The sequence below is a fragment of the Microcebus murinus genome, chromosome 10, assembly GCF_040939455.1.
Source record: "Microcebus murinus isolate Inina chromosome 10, M.murinus_Inina_mat1.0, whole genome shotgun sequence".
In the NCBI taxonomy this organism is placed as follows: Eukaryota; Metazoa; Chordata; class Mammalia; order Primates; family Cheirogaleidae; genus Microcebus; species Microcebus murinus.
Genome location: NC_134113.1, coordinates 84,367,728 through 84,387,608, shown reverse-complemented (window position 1 = coordinate 84,387,608; position 19,881 = coordinate 84,367,728). Strand labels below are relative to the sequence as shown.

Sequence of the window (19,881 nt, the reverse complement as noted above, 5' to 3'; positions counted from 1 at the left end):
CCTTAGTAAGCCAAAGGAACAGACTCGAATGCAGGTAGTAAATTTCTGAAACAAGGCAGCAGCAAAGTGAGACCAAGAGAATGGGTACAGAAGACATTTAGGAATAGAAACAGCAGAAATTAAAGACATTTGGGGCTGAGTGCGGTGGCTCATGCCTGTGATCCTAGCACTCTGGGAGGCCGAGGCAGGCAGATTGCTCAAGGTCAGGAGTTTGAAACCAGCCTGAGCAAGAGCAAGACCCCATCTCTACTAAAAATACAAAGAAATTAATTGGCCAACTAATATATATATAGAAAAAATTAGCTGGCATGGTGGCACACACCTGTAGTCCCATCCACTCAGGAGGCTGAGACAGGAGGATTGCTTGAGCCCAGGAGTTTGAGGTTGCTGTGAGCTAGGCTGATGCCATGGCACTCACTCTAGCCTGGGCAACAAAGTGAGACTCTTGTCTCAAGAAAAAAAAATAAAATAAAATAAAAATAAAGACATTTGGGATATGGGAAGTGAAGGAGATGTGGAAGATTAGGACGGCTTCCAATTTTCTAGTCTGAGTAACATGAGGGAAGGGGCCCTTCATTGAGAGTTAAATAACACAGTGGAAGTAGATTTGACTAGGAAGGCATATTCCAATTTTAATATTTCAAGTTTGACAGAAGGATGATTAAATAGGTAGGGATGCTAAGTAGACATAAAATATGTCTTTAGATTCCAAAAGTGAGTTTAAAGATTTGAACATTGTTGGTAGTTAAACCATGAATGTTTGTGTAATGGAATCTAAGGAGAATATTTAGTTTGAGACAAAGGTTAAGACAAAACTTTAGACAACATAAATATTTTAAGGCCAGGTATTGGAAGAGGAACCCACAAGTGAAAATTAGAAAGAATTACTCGATAAGTAGGGGAAAAGGGAGAGAGCATAGTCCCAGGGCACAGAAGGGAGATTTGTGTGGGTGGGATAGGAAGGGATTTTAAAAGTGGCTGACTTATCCGTTCTTTTCACTTAATCAACCATTAAAAAATACAAAAAAAATAAAAAAAAAAAGGATGCCAACATAACAATAACACTATAAAGTAAGCTCAGGGGTCAATACCACTCCAGATTGTAGAAACGGTGACAACTAATCAATTTTTGGCTGCATCCAGCACTGTAAGCAATTGCTGCCTGTCCACTATATGCTCCTACACTGAAGTCACAAAATCCTTAACAGCCTGTAAAAAAGTCAGCTCCATACTTCACTGTTAATTGCAATGGCCAGGATCATTTCGATCCCATTCGTCTTTGCTGAACTCTCTCTCTCCACATTAATTTCTGGGAACCAGCTCTCAAACCTCCCATCCTCAGCTGGTCTAACCTGTCTAGGGCCTGAAGTGGATGAGCGCGGTCTTCCAGATCGTGGGATGCCGTGACAGTGGCAGAAGGAGCCAAGCTAGGAAGAGTAGAGGAAGGTAGGTGCGTTCCTGGGCTCTGAACTCCAGGTAATTTGGAGCAGGAGGGTGTTGCCCAGCCAGCAGAGCTTCACTGCATGACATGAGACACAATCCACCCGGCCAGGGATCGCAACATAAACATTCACCAAACTTCCAGACTAGGATCTGAGATGGTTCATATGCTTCTAGAAGCAACTAGTTAATAGAAAGAGGGACCAAAGAGACCATATCCACAATATTTATTTGCAAACCACAAGTGCAGACACAGTCTGAAATAGGATTGCCCATAGTTAAGTGGAGAGAAAAAAGCAACTAGAGGTTTTTTAAGGCTCAGTGACATTTAAAAAAGGAAATAAACATAGCACTAAGATATAAAAGAATAAGAAAGGTTGTCCAAAAGTCTTTACTAATGGTAACAAATTATAGACAACTGCTTTTACTCTGAACAAAATTATACAGGATGTGATAAAACAAGAGATGAAAGGTGAACTAATAAGACAGGCGTGTGGGGGCAGCATGCTGGCTAGGATACAGACAGAAGCCAAAAGGAAATAATACGAGGGAAGTAGCAACTTGGGGAGGAGATGAAAAATGCAAGAGAAAAAGTCACATCCACGTTAAAATCGGTAAAGAATAAAATCAAATACAGACTTTGAATCATCGACATAGGGAACAAATGTTAAAAGCTCTCCCAAAATGTGGAAGAAAAAGGAACGTGATAAAGTTGACACACATTAGTAGACATGAAGGACAAACAAGGAGAACAGCATAGAGATACTTTTTAGGTCATCAAATAATATTCAGAGACATAAGGGGAAAATAAACATCCTGAACTACAAAAGCCTCATTCTGGAAATTAATGAAAAGAAAACAGCTTCTAGAATTTTCTGGTAAAATTTTTAAAGTTAAAGGAAGGAAAAGCAGCATGTCCACAGGGTGGTTAGGGGGCTGAACTCAGACCTCTCTATCATAACATTAAATTGAATAATATAAATAGAACTTTGAGAACAGATGGCTTTGGCCTCAATATTTCTATTCACAGGCAGATAAACATTCATATAAAAAGGCAACAGGAAGACATTTTCAGATAAGGAAGGATACTGAAATACCACCCACTTATAGTACCTAAAAGATTAACAGAATTCTAACAGTCATTAAAACAAATCAATGGAATTCAAAATATTAATTTACACTATCTAGTTTATATAATAACCAAAAAAATGTAAAAGAGAAAGTTTTTAATCTTACCCTTATTGTAAGTGTAGTTGGATCACTGTCTCTTAGTTTATTTGGGTTAAAGTTTGATTTAGCATCTCTTAGGAATTGTGGTTTCAAAACATAGCCAGAAGCACCATTATCCAAAAATTTGCCATTTTGTAGGTCCATAGGCAAACCAGGGGTCTGGAAGTTTAAGGCCACTATGAGAAAGAAATATTTTGACATTGTCAGGAAATAGAGGTTATAGTTAAAGAAACACACTTAAGCGATTCTAATTATAGATTGTGTATCTTCAAATGTTCTGTGAACAAGCATGATTAGCCTAATAATTCATGATTTTTAAACATTTTCAATCCTGCCATGTCCATATTAATGTGTTTCGGTGAGTTGCATAGTTTAATCTGCAAGTTAAATTATTATATATAGCTTTGAGTAAAGAAATCAAAATTACACCTGGTATAGATTACAGAATAGCAAAGTACATGTCAAGGAACATTCAAGAAATATGAGAATAAGGAAAATCAATACATTAAATGCTAGACGTGAAGACATCAACTATGTCATAAACTTTCAGGTCCAAGAGGTACTGTTATCACTTGGAGAGAAAGTGAGACACAGGTAGAGAGATTGATAATCATTGTTAAAATATAAAAATACTTTGATATAGGCCGGTAAATAGCCACTGTAGACAGTTCTTCCCTCCACCTCCCCATTGGCCCAATTCTTCCCCTCTCCTCAAACATATGGGCCTTGCCACAATCCAGTAGGAGAAGGTTTAACACTAGACACTTTCTGACTTTCTGACTGGCCAGTGCTGTACCAGCTGTGCAATTTGGGATAAAGAGAGTGTGGGGAGAGCAATCCCATTCACTTTTCAAGACTATGAACGTAGAAGTATAAATGATATAAATCACATGATCAGAAGAGGCCTTGAGTATATTGTTCAAGTGAAGGAACTTGATCTTCAACATCCTCTGAGATCCATTTTGAATTTCTTATTCCCTTGTTCTACCATACATGTTTCATGCTCATGCCTCATGAATTTAATACCCATCCACCAACCCTCACCTACATTTACCCTCTGCAACCCATTTAGGAATGATTTCAACTCCTGAAATCTATGATTCACCATTAGTGCCTGACCCCAAAGCCCCCAGGGTCAAAAATCTTCATAGGAAGCTTTTTTCATGAATGTTTCACAGATTCATAAAATGAATTCATTTTACATGACTTTTATAAACACCTCAGCATCCTATATAACATACCCATTTGACAACCTATATTCCAAAATTCTTGAGGATTAAAATTAGAAGAGTCTGCTCTTGTTGCTTTGGGATATATTCTGGTAAGGAACTTCTTGGTGTGAAAAATAAACTCTTGGACTGAAAAAAAAGATTATTAAACCACTGTGAAAATTTTCAAGTAAATTACATAAGCTACTATATTATATGTAATAATATATGTAATTATATATATCTAATTATATGTAATATAATATAATTTATTTTCAAGTAAATTACATAAGCTATTATATTATATGTAATATAATATAATTATACAATAATTTCAATAATTTTGATACATATTATCTTGGCAAAAATATTTTCAATTCATGAAAATCAAAATAAATCCATGCCTTTACATTTCCACTATGATTCATTATTATTGAGATATTAATAATAATTTTGTTATACAATTTGTATACACTGATTATTTAAGGGGAAAAAAGATAATTTACATTTATTTTTTTCACATCAAATTAATTTCACTTTGATGTAAGAATATATAAAATTCTAAAATAAAATACATTTATTTTTTAAAACAAAAGTAATAACTTTCCCCATTTTTTTTTACTTTGATTTTCACATTAGGACGGAATCACATATAAGTCATAATAAGCTTTCTGATTCCAGCTAAATTAATCCTGTTGAACGTTTCAAATTCTCAGGATTAAAAGGAAAACTAAAGTTATCTGATTCAACACCCAACCCCTCCATTCCAGCATCTTACCCCCAAATTCATTCAATCTCTGTTTACATCTCTCCACTGAAAAATCACTACCTCCCAATACTTTTAATAATGTCTAATGTCTTCCTTACTAAGATATTATCTATGTAATTGTAGTATATATACATGCATGTACAAACACACATAACTCACACTATTTGAGTTTCTATATATATTCTTTATGATTCTTCTTACCTATATTCTAGTTAAATCACTCAAAATTCAAAACTAATTTACATCTTTTACCATTTGACACCCCTGCAAATTTTAAACACGTATTTCATCTTTCTCTAAGGTTTTTCTTCTTTCTCTAAACAGTTCCTGTTCCTACAACCATCCCAGTCATGGAAGAAACAGTGATTGCCCATGGCCCACTATATTTGCAAATCAAACTAGAATAGAATCATTTCCTCCATCACCCTAAATATTATTCGTTAGGCAGCACTGTCAAGTTAAAAATTATAGTTAATTTTATCAATAACTATTTTTTAAAGTAAAACACTCCTTGAGAGAAAGTTTATTTTGAAGCCACCCATGTATAAACACCCAGGGGTGTCCAAGTACCATGCTCCCTTACCTAGTCCTAAGGGATGTCTGTCCTTAGGCAAAACATATTCTCCTAGGTCTTAATGTTTCCCATCTACAAAGTAATAAACGTGAATGATTGCTAAAGTTGCATAACATAATATGATTTTGTTACTTCTGAGACTGACCTTTAGGTATTAAACATGCTTTGTTATTACAAATGAGGTTCATGTTCATTTTAGAAATAGGAGGAAGTCACATAAGAAAAAAAGAAGAAATAAAACCACATATAATCTTAGCACTCAATGAATAATCACTGGTAACTCCTTGGTATTTATCTTTCTATTCTTTTGTGTATATATATGTTAATTTTTTAATTGAAAACTATGGTTATTCCCTTTTATAAACTGCCATCTTTTACTTACTAAAATAATGTGAAAATTATTCCATTTCAATAATATTTATCTAAAACATTTTTAGTGGTGTTTATTATGTTTATTATAGTGATCCTTGCAGTTAATCCTTTGACAACATCATTGATTATTTACTATTCACTTTTAGTGCAAGAAAAATGTTCAGTACCCTTTCTAAGAGACAGTGATGCTATACTTTGAACTCTACTCAGATCTAATCCCCTTTGAAATTTTTGCAAGTATTTAATATGATGAGAGTAAGAGAATTATAATTTTGCTGTGTCCACAGGTCCTATCCCCATCAACAACAAAAACCATGCAATAGTTTGAAGGGACAGAGGCCAGTATAAAAGGCCATACAAACTCTCTTGACCACAGTTTACATTGCAGCCTAACACACATACGACATGCACGATTGTTTCATAAAACAGTACTTATTCTTACTGCCTACAATACACTCTTCTATATTCTATTCTATTCCATTCTATTCCATTTTATTCTATTCTACACTACTCTATCCTATTCTATTATTTAACCATAGTCCAGACCTATTGAATTGATTTTTGTTTACAACGCACAGTTTAAAACAAAAGGACATTAAAATATCCAGGGTCTCTCTAGTAGGTAATTAGAAGGTATGAACTAAAGTATACTTCAAAATACTTCAAAATCCTTGGATGCCAGTGGCAAGCCCAATGAGGTTAACCATTAAATATACCAGAATCTGCATTTCCAAATAGCCAATGGCTTTTCTCAAGTCAATTGCAGGTGCTGATTTTCTCACTGCAATGTCTCCATACAAAATGATAAATTGCAACTTTTGAGATGGAGAGTCACCTGGGTATTAAGTTAGTTGCCCATTCCTTTTTAAGTTTGGAACATTCCAAACCACATGAGTCTGAGAAAGGGGTAGGGTCTGCTTTCCATTCTCTTTCCCAGGCCTTGGGTACTGCCAAATAGAAGAATCACCTCCTATTTAGAATCAGAGGCAGCTGAAAGAAGATGCAGGAAAAGATGGAGCTTCTAGAGGTGTGTAGCCCAAGTGCACACTGCACTGCCACCTGGTAGTCCCGCCTGGATGCTATTTCCTCCCTCTCCTTCACCTTAGACATACAGTCTCCAAACCTAATTAACTCTACTTTTTAGATACCTATTGAATCCATAAAAATCACCCTGTCTCCATTCTCATGGCCATAAACCTTCATCACCTCCTTTCTGCCTAAAGTGTCATCTTTTTTCGCTATTAGAGGCATCTTTCAGAAACACAGTGGGGCATGCCACTCCTGAGATTTCAGCCTTCTCCTGCTCACCCTTGTTCCCAGGACAGAGTTCAAGTGCCTTGACACTTGGGTCTGCCTAGCTCCTCAGGGCTACTGCTGCTCTCCCATGCAAACTGCTCACCACAGCCTCCCCTATAATATGTGGGGGACCCCAGGAAGTGTCCCATGTCATGGTCACAGGCCTGGCAACCTACGTCCTATGACAACACCCACTTCACAGCTGAAGAGACAGAAGCACAGCGGGCTCAGTAGCCTACTCGTGACCTCAAGAAGTGGCAGAGCCAGGATTTAAGCCCAGGACAGTGTGACCCCAGAATCCAGGCTGTCAACCCCACCCTAGACCCCTGTCCCGAGGCACCAGTGGACACCCGCACTGGACATTCTCAATCAAAACATCAACACAAAAAAGTGACTTAATGGCTAAGTTCTGTGAAATGAAACTTAATGTAGCCTAAGGCATACATTAATAACGCCTTTCTAAATTATATGAAATATGTTGAAATCTTGTGAAAATATATACTTTACAAATACCATTGATTGACCTTAACACCGTAGCAGTGAATGTAACTTCTCTGAACACTTTAACTGTTTGAATCATAAGAATTTACCTTTCAACTTTGAAAGTTTTCGGGCTCTTGTCTCCCCAATAGAATTATTTTCATTAAATTGCTGATACATTCTTGAATGTTGAAAGCTTCTGAACTTCTCAGCTTTAGTATAAATGACAAGATCAGATAAGGCCAGAGCAATTTTTAGCTTCCTGGTCTAAAAATAAAATGCAGTAATTTCACATTTTTACACTAATCATTTGAAAAAAAAAATCCTTTTCCAATAAAGAAAATATGGTTTCAAATAGATTATTTTAGTTTTTTCATAAGATTATCTCCTCAATAGCTATTTGGATTAAGCCAAGTGATTATTTTTTACAACTAAAATATTTCATGTTACTATGAGCTGACCTAAATTTAACATCCCAGTTAATGTAATAAGTATTGAGGATGATAATTACTATTAATGCTATTTCCCTTTTCACAAAGATCTCAGTTTATTCTTATCAATTTTACAAATTTAGAAATTTTAGTCATGAATATTTCCAGTTTGGTCTACCATTTTGGAATAACTTTGAGTATATCGTGGACATTTGCTCTTTTATAGCCCAGCATCTATTTCTTCTGCCCTTCTGTTAGCTACTTTCTAGTTTGGTTTTGGGAAAATATTCCTTGCCCACGCCCAATCCAAGTATGGATCGCACAGATTGGGCCTGGCTAATAAGAGCTTTGCATTTCCCTAGCAACAGTAATGGGTTCAGGGATGCACACATAACCAGATCATAACCAATGTACCAAAAAAAAAAAAAAAAAATTGCTTGCTCTGCTACGACACAGGCATTCCACTGCATTTGAACCTGAAAGAATATAAAGCTGATTTTTTGCAATAGTCTTGCACCAATGAAGAGAAAGCGGGGACAAAGCTGGAGGAAAAAACAAAGTTCTGTTGGCCTTGCTTGAGACACCACATCAAGTCATTCCTGACATTAAAATTCCTTTGACTGAATTGTTCATCTCTGTGGGTGAAAAAATTAATCCCCACTTTATTTGAACTAATTGCATTGGTTTTATGTCACATGCAAGCTAAAACATCTTCTTTTGTCGTGCTAATGTGTATTCTTCTAATACTATATATTATAAACATTGATTTTCTTGTCTCTGTCTCTACTTGAGGGAAGAGAAATTATGTTGTTTATCTCTGTATCTTTTGTACTTTGTACAATGCCTAGTACATAGCAGTGTATATTATCTGTCGACTATAAAGAAAAACATTTAAAAACAGCTAATGCTCTTTTTAAGAGGCAGCTTTGAACTTTTCTTTCTAACCGTTAATTTTTTCAAAGTAAATTTTAAATGATAGACTAGAGTTTTTATAAGAAAGAAAAAGACTTTTCTCTCCAGAAATTTTAAAATTCTCCACCAATTAAAAAAAAAACTTTTCAATCACTTATAAGATTTTCACAAAGCATCATCTCACCTTCTTTTTCTTGAAAAGCATTGATGAAATTGCCTTTCTTCTGACTGTTTCCTTATCTTGATTGTCTTTTAATGACAAACTATCAGATGAGTCTTTAAATTCATCCTCCTCTTCCTCCTCTATATCGTCCGGTTCTTCCCATTCCTCCACCTTACCATGCTTATCAGAACCTTTCCTTTCACGGGTTTCCTTTAAGGTTCCTATTTTCTTATTTTTAACTAATATTTTGAATTTTAGTGCCTAGGGAAACAATTTGAAAGAGAGATACTGTTACACATTTACAGGTAAGTTTGCTTCGTAACACTCATTGGAAAGTGGTTCATCATATTTTTAATTAGCCCAAAGTAGTAAGGTATGTAAGAGCCATAAATTTTGCCAGTCACCTGGATTTTTCCTTACCCTTATTCATACCTCAATAGAAAACAGTGATGTTAAGGTATTGACCATAATTCACAAAAAAATAAGCCTGTTATGATTGGAACTTATTGTATGCTAGCTCTTTTTATATTCCACAAATTGGTACTATTCCAAAATTGTTAAAGGTGTGAAAAAGATATGTGTTAAAATTCTTGCCATGTTACAGAAGTTAAAATGTTACAACTGCTGATAGTAAATGCTTCATATCATCATTCTCTTATCCAACATTAACATATATATGTTTTTTATATATATAACGTATATGTGTTATATATATGTATATATAACACATATACGTTATATATATATTAAATGAGATCAGGTATATAACAATGTCTATCGTAGTGTCTAGCATCTAGTATAGACTCAATTAAAGATTTGCAAGGCCTCTTCAAATTCCACCTGTATTGCACACAAGCATCATTGGCTTAATATTTCCTGTCTATCAAAGCCAGAAGCATGGCACTATTTACCACAAGTGTCACTAGTTCTAAATCCAAAGCCTCTGGTTCCAATCTTTCACTTAGTTACTCCTGACCTTTTCAAACTTTCATTAATTTAACAAACACATTTAAAAGTGTCTGCTTTGTTCTATTCAATGCTGAAATCTGGGTTATGAAGTAAAATTCTTTTCTCCAAGGAGCTTTTTGATCGCCCCTTCCCTTCTGCCATTCTCGGGTATCAGCGCAAATCACTTGATCAGCTGGGGTCGTCTCTCTCTGACTGTGATCCTTGTAATGCTATGGAATAGGAAGTTTACCAAAGTGCACTCTGCAACCACGTGCAATAAGAGTATTATCAGGAGTGCTTGTGAACGGGACAAATGCCTAGGATCTACTTCAAAATTAGAGAATCTTGAATTGTGGAGCTGGAATTAGGCTTCCTTTAACAAGTCTCCAGGCAATTCTTTTACACACCGAAGACTGAACGTTGTAAGCAAGAGTGATTTTCGCTCTAATTCCTCGTTTATTTGTAGGAAAGAATCTCTTCATTTTAGTATGGAAGCTAAAACTTTAATGAAAGCTATGTATTAGAATGCTAAAACATAGATTTATATATAATGGGAGAAGAGATTCTCTTACTAGAAAGCTAAAAATTATTATAATTTCCAGAATTAGACCAGGACTGCTAGGTTTAATCTTTAATGATATGTTTGCAGCATTTTGCGCGAAGTTCTTTAACATTTCTCTTCTGTCACATTTGAATGCATTTAGTCAGTGAGCATTCTTACAAGGTGAAAGAGTCATGGTTTTTCCATTTACCAAACAACTCATTTTTTTCTGCTTCAGTTCTATCGTGAGCCCTATATATCTTGTCACTAGTGTCACAACACTTACATTTTTAAATTTTCCACTCATTTAAATATAGTAAGGAAAAACTATAAAGGGAAATATTCAAATAGTACAAAAATATTGCTATTCCTATCAAAAATGAAGATGTGTCAAAACTAAACTATTGGTTGTTAGATGATGCTACTGCAAAAAAAAAAAAAAAAAATTCATTTATCACCTGATAAAATCTGGGGTGAGGAGAACGGGAAAGTCAAAGACACTAAGGAGTTGCCAGAGAGGAGGAACAAGGAAAGCCTAGAGAACGTGGTGTTACAGAAGAAAGTGTTTCCAGGGGAAGGAAGGAGGGGTTCGAGGCGTTGAGTATCAGTTAGAGCACAGTCAGATGAGGACTGAAATAGGTCCACTAGAATTTATCAGTAAGAAAGGCTTTGCTGACCTTACAATGAGAAACTTACTGTGGAGCAGGTGGAAGAGGAAGACAGACTGGGTAGTTTGCAATGAGATGAAGACGTGGGAAATTGGGCTGTGAGAGGGCATGAGTGATAAAGTAAAGAGACAGCCCGAGAGAGAAGTGACATGCTGACGGCAGAGGTAGGGACGCACAAATCAAATACTTGAGTTGCTCATGTGGAGGTGGGAAGGGGTCTTAGAGACAGGGAAATTGAAAAGAGCAGCTCTCTAAAAGGGGAACCTGCTACCCAGCTGCTGAGATATGGGTACAGACTCCATTTTTAGCCTAAAACTTTTGTCCCTTTCTTAGCCTTTTGCAGATAAAACACACCAAATGCCTAGGGCCTAATACCAAATTGCCTTCCAGTCGTGAACCCATGAGCTACGGCACACAATCAACATGTGGGTTTTACGTTGATCTCTATATATTGTCTTTATCAAAATGCATTCACCTGACGCTCACGGGAACATTTTCTAGGCAATACATTGGAAAGATACACAACTATAAATAAAACTGAGCATTTTCTCTGGTCTCTAACACACTTTCATGGGCCAGTGTAACGGTGACATGTTTTGGTGTTCTGTTTCGTTTTGTTCTGTTTTTCTTAACATGAGCTTCTCAGACAAAATGTTACCTCTGGGGAAGGTAGTTTGTCCGGATAATCATCAAGAATATCAGCAAGCAGAGACTCTCCAAAAATAGTCTGCAAATTGTCTGCCATCACTTCTTGTTGGGAAGGGGAGCAGTGATTTTCTAAAGAGAGCACCACTGGGTAGTCAGATGTCTAAAAAATTAACCATTACTATGGTTATTAATCAGAAATTTTTAAATAACTTTAATGCAATTAATATAAGCACTTAATTTCAAACCTAATTCTAATGTTCAGTACCTTCGAAAAATAATTAAGTATTCTTTAAACTGAATGTACTTTTGAGTTTTTGACAGAACAGGGACCATTAAATATGTATAAAAAGAAAAATTATTACTATTTGTACCAAAAGTATAGGAAATAGCTGAATAGTATAGGAAATAGTATAGGATCATCCATCAGTGGGTACTTTTTAAATAAATTGTACCGTATCTGTGTAAAGCTATGATATAGACCCATTAAGAAGATAGAGCTATAAATACTGCTATAGAAAGTTATCTATAGTATTAATAGTATGAAGCAAGTTGCCTAACAGTAACCTTCTATATTTTTATTTTTAAATGTGTAGATATTTGAGTATGTGAAAGAAAAACCTATCAACACTGGTCAGTTGAGGGAAATGGTATTTTTCATCTTTTTCAGTTTTAAGTTCTATAATCAAACCACATTGCTTTAGAATTAGAAACGAAGGTAAAGATATTTCCAGTTTTTAGAATAAAGGGGGTCTATTAAGTGAAGGTGGCTCTAAAGAGGGATTTTCTGTCCTTTTGCACCACTGTAATTTCAAATTTTGTCGCCAGGTAGTGAAGAAAGACATTTTTGGATCTTATTCAAAATTTTTACCTGTGTTTTAATTTCACATATCATTATCGGGACACAGATTTATCAACTCATAAACAAGCCAGAGGATCACAGGCTTGCAGCGTCACCACAGCCCTCGAAACAGGACATACGATATTATCTCTTTTTAATGTATGAGTGTATTCCTTTCCTGTTTTCTGTGGCTGTTGTGACAAATTGCTGCAAACTTAGTGGCTTAAAACAACAGAAATTTATTCTCTCACAGTTCTGCTAGTTGACAAAATTTAAATTGCTTTTACTGGGCTGAAATCAAGCTGTTGGTACTGCAAACTAGTGCGACCTCTGTGGAAAGCAATATGGAGATACCTCAAAGAGATACCTCAAAGAGACACAAGTAGATCTACCATTTGATCCAGTGATCCCCTTACTGGGCATCTACCCAAAAGAACAAAAGACATTCTATAAAAAAGAGAACTGCACTCAAATGTTTATAGCAGCACAATTCACAATTGCAAAGCTGTGGAAACAACCCAAGTGCTCATCAATATGTGAGTGGATTAATAAAATGTGGTATATGTATACCATGGAGTACTATTCAGCTATAAGAAACAATGGTGATATAGCACCTCTTGTATTTTCCTGGATAGAGCTGGAACCCATACTACTAAGTGAAGTGTCCCAAGAATGGAAAAACAAGCACCACATGTACTCATCAGCAAATTGGTTTCACCGATCAACACCTAAGTGGACATATAGGAGTAACATTTATAGGGCATTGGGCAGATGGGAGGGGGAGAAGGGGATGGGTATATACATATATAATGAGTGTGATGCGTACCATCTGGGGGATGGACATACTTGAAGCTCTGACTCCAGCGCGGGAGGTGAGGGAAGGCAACACACGTAACCTAAACATTTGTACCCCCATAATATGCTGAAATTAAAAAAAAAATTATAAAATAAATTTTAAAAAAAAAGATGTTGGACAGGCTGTGCCCACTCAGGAAGCTCTAGGGGAGAATCTGTTCCATGCCTCCCCAGCATTTGGTGGCTGCTGACATTTCTTGGTTTATGTCCGCATCACTCTCGTCTGTGTCCCCATCTTCAAGTTACCTCCTCCTCTAGTGTGTCAAATCTCTCTTTACCCCCTCCTTATGGAAATTTTATATGATAGCATTTAAGGCCCACGCAGATGGTCCAGAATAACCTCCCCAACTAGAGATCTTTAACATCATCACATCTGCAAAGACTCTTTGTTCAAATGAAGCAACATTTCCAAGTTCTAGGAAAAAGAATCTAATATCTTTGGGGGCCCTTATTAAGCCTATGACAACAACCTTCTCAATTATACACTCTATTAAGTATGTCTATTGACTCACTCTAACATCAACAGCATGTTGTAAACTTTTTCCCAAATATAATAAGTGATGTTGAGACTGGGCACAGTGAAGGCTTAGCAGGTGGATTCCTCCATGAAGCCCTGACTTCACCGATGGAGCAGAGTCCATTTTTTATCTTCTGTGTCCTTGCCCTTGTCCTCTGGAAAAATACTCTTGTCTTTCTTTTATCCTCCTTTGCCACATCTAAAGTGGATGTTCAGGAGTTTGTTCTCCTTAAAGCCAAGCAATGTTTGTAGCCCACTTCCTGTCCAAAGGTTGTTTTAAAGATTACCTAAGAGTCAGACTTGGTTTTTTGGGTGTTTTTTTTTCTTGGCAGTATAATTTCCACAAAAACTTAGATTTCATGTATATTTATTCTAGTAAACTATAGGCACCAGTAACTAGAACCAATGTTCATTCCTAGTCATAGCTATCAAGTCTATTTAATTTCACTTCCTCTCTTTCCCAAATTAATAGTGACTATCTTGAGTAGGAAATCCAAACTTCAGTCTGATTTATGATGCAAAACTGAGTCACCTTGTTCCACCGAGAAATCTCATGGAGTTTTTGTTGCTCAAAGCCTTGTTTTAAATCTGATCTCTTTCTCTTTGGTTTATAAAATAAACGTTATTATATATATTTAAGGCATACAACATGATGTTATGAATACATATAGATAGTGAGAAGGTTACTATAGTGAAGAAAATTAACATATCATTTATCTCACATAGTTACCCTTTTTTTTAAACATGCAAATAGCTCAAACTCTTTACTAAGGAATTAAAACATTAGTGAATTTTGATTTAACCTAATTCAATTATTTCTCTCCTTTTTTGGTAGTTTTATCTCTCACTTTAATTATAAATTTCTCTTGGGGGGCTTTTTCATTTCAAATATTAATTAGGGCATACAAGTGTTTTTGTTACATCAATGTCTTGTAGAATGCTTAAGTCAAGGCTTTCAGCATGTCCATCATTGGAATAGTGTTCATCATACCCAATAGGTAAGTTTTTATCCCACATTCACCCTCCTGCCCTCCCCCCTTCTTGGTTTGTCATGTCCTTTATACCACTTTCTGCCTATGTGTACTCATCTATAAGCTCCCACTTATTTGTGAGATACATGGTATTTGGTTTTCCATTTCCTGAGATACTTTACCTAGGATAATGGTCTCCCATTCACTCCATGTTGCTGCAAATGACATTATTTCATTCCTTTTTATGGCTTTACAGCTGAGTAGTACTCTGTGTTTTATATATATATATGTATATATATATGTGTGTGTGTGTGTGTCTGTCTGTCCATGTGTGTGTGTGTATATATATATATATATATATATATATTTTTTTTTTTTTTTTTTTGAGACAGACTCTCACTCTGTTGCCCAGGCTAGAGTGCCATGGCATCAGCCTAGCTCACAGCACCTCAAACTCCTGGGCTCAAGCAATCCTGCCTCAGCCTCCCAAGTAGCTGAGACTACAGCCATGTGCCACCATGCCTGGCTGATTTTTTCTATATATTTTTTAGTTGTCCAGCTAATTTCTTTCTGTTTTTAGTAGAGAGGGGGTCTTGCTCTTGCTGGTCTCAAACTCCTAACCTTAAGACTCGGCCTCCCAGACTGTCCATGTTATATATATGGCACATTTTCTTTATCTACTCATGAATTGAGGGACACTTAGGTTGATTCTACATCTTTGTATTTATCTACTTTTTTTGTTTGTTTTTGTGGCCAAAGTAGCTAAAGTCTCCTCATTTAGCATAAATCCCATATAACAGTCCAATTTTATTACCTATAGTCCTTACCTTGTATATTTAGCTCTCTAGACTTGTTCACCCTACTTATCTGATATCTTGCATCCTCTGACATGTGTTTCCCCATTTTATCTCCCATCCTGACCCTAGTTAGCACTGTCTTGTTCTCTTGGGATATTTGAATATTTTTTTAGATTCCACATATATATGGTTTGCAACTATTTTTTTCCCAATTGTATGCTGCTATTTCATTCAGTTGATTGTTTCCTTTGTTGTGCAAAAGCTTTTTAGTTTGGCATAGTACCATTTATTTATTTTTGCTTTTGTAGCCTGAGCTTTTGATATGATATCTAAAAAAAAAAAAATCATTGCAAAGGCTGATGTCCAGGGGCTTTTTCCCTGTGTTATCTTCTAGCAGTTTTATTGTTTCTGGTCTTATATTAAGGTCTTTTATTTATTTCGGGTTTATTTTTGTGAATGATGTAAGATAAGGGTCCAATTTCCTTCTTTTGTATGTTGAAATCCAGTTTTCTTAGCGCCTTTTATTGAAAAGACTATCCTTCTCCCATTGTAATCTCTTAGGGTTCTTGTTGGAAACTAGTTGATCATACATATTTGGGTTTATCTCTGGGCCTTCTTATTCTGTTCCACTGGTCTATGTGTCTGTTTTTATATCAGTAACATACAGTTTTAATTACCAAAGCTATGTGATATAATTTTAAATAAGTAAGTATAATGCCTTCAACTTTGTTTTTCTTTCTCAGAATTGTTTTGGCCATTTGACGTCTTTCATGGCTCCATACAAATTTTAGATTTTTTTCTAATTCTGTGAATAATGTCATTGGGATTTTGATAGGGATTGCATTGAATCTATATATTGCTTTGGGTAGTATGGACATTTTAACAATATTAAATCTTCCAATCTTCGAACATGGGATATCTTTCCATGTATTTGTGTCTTCATCAATTTCTTTCATCAAAGTTTTACAGTTGTCAGTATACAGATCTTTCACCTCCTTCATTAAATTTATTCCTGGGTATTTTTTATTCTATCATAAATGGGATTGCTCTCTTGATTTCTTTTTCGGTTAAGTCATTATTTGTGTACAAAAAATGTTGATTTTCGTACGTTAATTTTGTATTCTGTAATTTTACTGAATCCATCAGTTAGTTCTAACAGTTTGTTTTTCTTTTTTGCAGAATCTTTGGGGTTTCTTACATATAGGATCATGTCATTTGCAGATGGAAATAATTTTAATTCTTCCCATTCCCTTTTTATCTCTTTTTCTTATCTAATTGTTCATCTCTTGCTTATTGGAGTCTTAGAAGCTGCAGACCTTTCTACCCTTGTAAGGCCTTTAAATTCTAAGACTACCTCTATTTCCTTTTATTTCTTCAGCTACCCACCCTAAATTAAGTGAGGAAGTTAGCTATGCAGATATTTGGGAAGACTATTTCATATAAAGGAAATAACAAGTGCAAAGGCTTTGAGATGTGCTTCAGAAAAACTGTAGAGGCCAGAATGGCCAAGTGAGCAGGGATTAGCAGGAGCATGCAGAGAGGTAAGAGAAAACCCATCACATAGGGCCCTGGGAGTCATTATATAGATTCTAGCTTTTAGTTTGAGTGAGTTTGAAGTCTTTGAGAGGAGGAATGGCATGATCTGACTCACTGAAAAGTCACTCTGGCTGATATGTTGAGATAGGACTGCAGGAAAGTAAGGAGAGAAGCAGGAACACCAAGGAAGAGCCCATTGTGATAGTCTAAGTGAGAGGCGATGGTGGTTGACTAGGACAATGACAGTAAGAATGGGAAGTAGAAATTAAATTCAGGATATATTTGCACGTAGAGCCAAGATGATTTGCTGAAGAATTGATTGAAAGGTTTGAAAGCAGGGGAGGTGGGTTGAAGTGGACAGCGATGCTTTTGGCTTAAGTATATGGAAGTTGCCATTAACTGACCTGGGAAAGACCATGAGAAGAGCAGGACTGAGAGAAAGAGGAAATTTTCAACATGTGAAGTTAAATATGCCTATTGATATCCAAGTGGCAATGTCAAATAGGTAGTTGTATATATTGATGTAACGTTCAAGGGAGAAGTTGAAGTAGAGATATAAACGTTAAAAAAAAATCATCATCTAAGAAACAACGGTGATATAGCACATCTTATATTTTCCTGGTTAGAGCTGGAACCCATCTACTAAGTGAAGTATCCCAAGAATGGAAAAACAAGCACCACATATACTCACCAGCAAACTGGTATTAACTGAGTAGCACCTAAGTGGACACATAGGTACTACAGTAATAGGGTATTGGGCAGGTGGGAGGGGGGAGGGGGGCGGGTATATACATACATAATGAGTGAGATGTGCACCATCTGGGGGATGGTCATGCTGGAAACTCAGACTTGTGGGGGGAGGGGGGAAAAGGGCATTTATTGAAACCTTAAAATGTGTACCCCTATAATATGCTGAAATTTAAAAAATAAATAAACAAAAAAATTTAAAAAATCATCAGAAATGAGATGTTTAAGATGTTTAAGATACTATCAAGATTTTTATATTATGATAGAAATTGTTCATATCTGACATTTATTTCTTGGGAACATTTATTTTGTACTTTTAAAATATATAATAGAATAATTGAGATAAATTTGTGATGTTAAGTTTATGTTTACAGACTTATAAGGTATTGACATAGGAGAACTTTAAGTTTATTAAATTCATAAGTTTAATGTATTAGGTTCATGTGAAGTACTTAGTAAGATTTTGTTAAATCACTTTGAATGTATTATAAATGACTGAAATTGGTACAGAAACAAGTATATTAACACAACAATTACAAATGTTTACAAAAACAGTTTCAAATGTCTGATGGTATATAATTAACCATATTTACAAATAGGACCAAGTTTTATTCAAACTCCCTTAAAACTGAAGGATTATTAAAAACCTGCTCAATTTATAGAGTAGGATTTGTAAGCTGAAATTAGTTCTAAAAAGAACTGTATCTTGGAATGTGTAACTTTAGTAAATTGAATAATAAATTTAAAATCCAAATAATAAATTTAAAATCCAAAGTAAACTTCTGAACATCTCTTGCTATATAAATAGCTGCCATTATCGTTATTAAAATGACAATTGAGATAATGTATTATTGACACATTTTGGTTTTGTCTTAGATGTAAAATAGTTGAATACTGGTAAAATATTTACTATTATTTAGACCAATATTTCTGAAACTTTCTTGGTCATCTCCCACAATGAGAAATATATTTTGTGAACCATTGTGAATCAATATACATACATGCATGTGCACACACATGTTGCATGTATGCACACACACACGAGCAAACAAAAAGTTTCATGAAATAACATGTACCTTACTACCTGAGATTAACTTCAATAAATTTACTTTTAACCATACACAGTGAAATCCATTTATGGATTCATAATCCATAAATGGATTAGTAGGCAGTGAAATCCATAAATGGATTTCACTGCCTACTAATGGGTCATAACCCACAATTTAAAACAGCACTGACCTAAACTAAGACCAACTATTATAAAATTTTGAAGCAAGTAAATTATGATTGATTCTGTTTCAATAACTTCGGTTTAACAAAGATATGTACGTACCATGAATGCATATTTGTGTATTGCTTGGACAACAGTTTTAAACAGAAGCTTGCTGGTCAGCGTGTAGCCGTGGTATACAACAGGCTCATTTTGTGCTCCATCCCAGCAGTCAATTTCCAGACAACGGCATCCTTTCACAAGCGCACTAACAAAGTTTTAAGCAAAATAAATTGTCACTCCCAGACCACTAAAAATATATACTACAGTGTCAAAATATTCCAAAGACTAGTTGTAATTTTGCAACAAATGCATAAATGAATCCATAATAAAGTCAAGGTTTGAGTCTCTAGAAATTTCTATTATAAAGGAAGAGACAAGCTACCTGTGAGGCACAACAGTTTGTGCTTCCTCCTAGTCAAATGCTATACTCTTTATGGCTGTCCATTCCAGGCCTGATTTCCAATAAGCAAAGAAGATGCCTGCCTCCACAGTTGTACCTCTGAAACATCACCACTCCCAACTCAGACAATATTGCTTATGGTTGTATCTACTGAAAAATGCAATAGTATTGAAAAGCAATAACTTCCAAAGCCTTCTCAGAATAATAAAATGTATTAATAATTTTTTTTTTTTGGTTTCTTTTCTTATATGAGGTTTTGGGGAATTG

The 19,881-nt window shown here is 35.4% G+C and overlaps 1 protein-coding gene across 3 annotated transcripts in view; it reads right to left on the bottom strand.

The window, feature by feature from the left end:
- The window catches only part of PLCZ1 (phospholipase C zeta 1), a 50,658-nt gene that overhangs the window by 7,099 nt on the left and 23,678 nt on the right, over nt 1-19,881 (bottom strand). For 2 of the 3 annotated variants that reach the window (XM_012785513.2, XM_020287612.2), the window contains exons 6-11: nt 19,275-19,419; nt 11,691-11,840; nt 8,897-9,136; nt 7,480-7,636; nt 3,912-4,028; nt 2,677-2,846 (exon numbers count right to left, since the gene is read on the bottom strand). In XM_012785513.2, coding sequence (XP_012640967.1) covers nt 2,677-2,846; nt 3,912-4,028; nt 7,480-7,636; nt 8,897-9,136; nt 11,691-11,840; nt 19,275-19,419 — 979 coding nt within the window. The remainder of the gene's footprint in view (nt 1-2,676; nt 2,847-3,911; nt 4,029-7,479; nt 7,637-8,896; nt 9,137-11,690; nt 11,841-19,274; nt 19,420-19,881) is intronic. The other variant, XM_076006835.1, reaches the window with a different exon arrangement.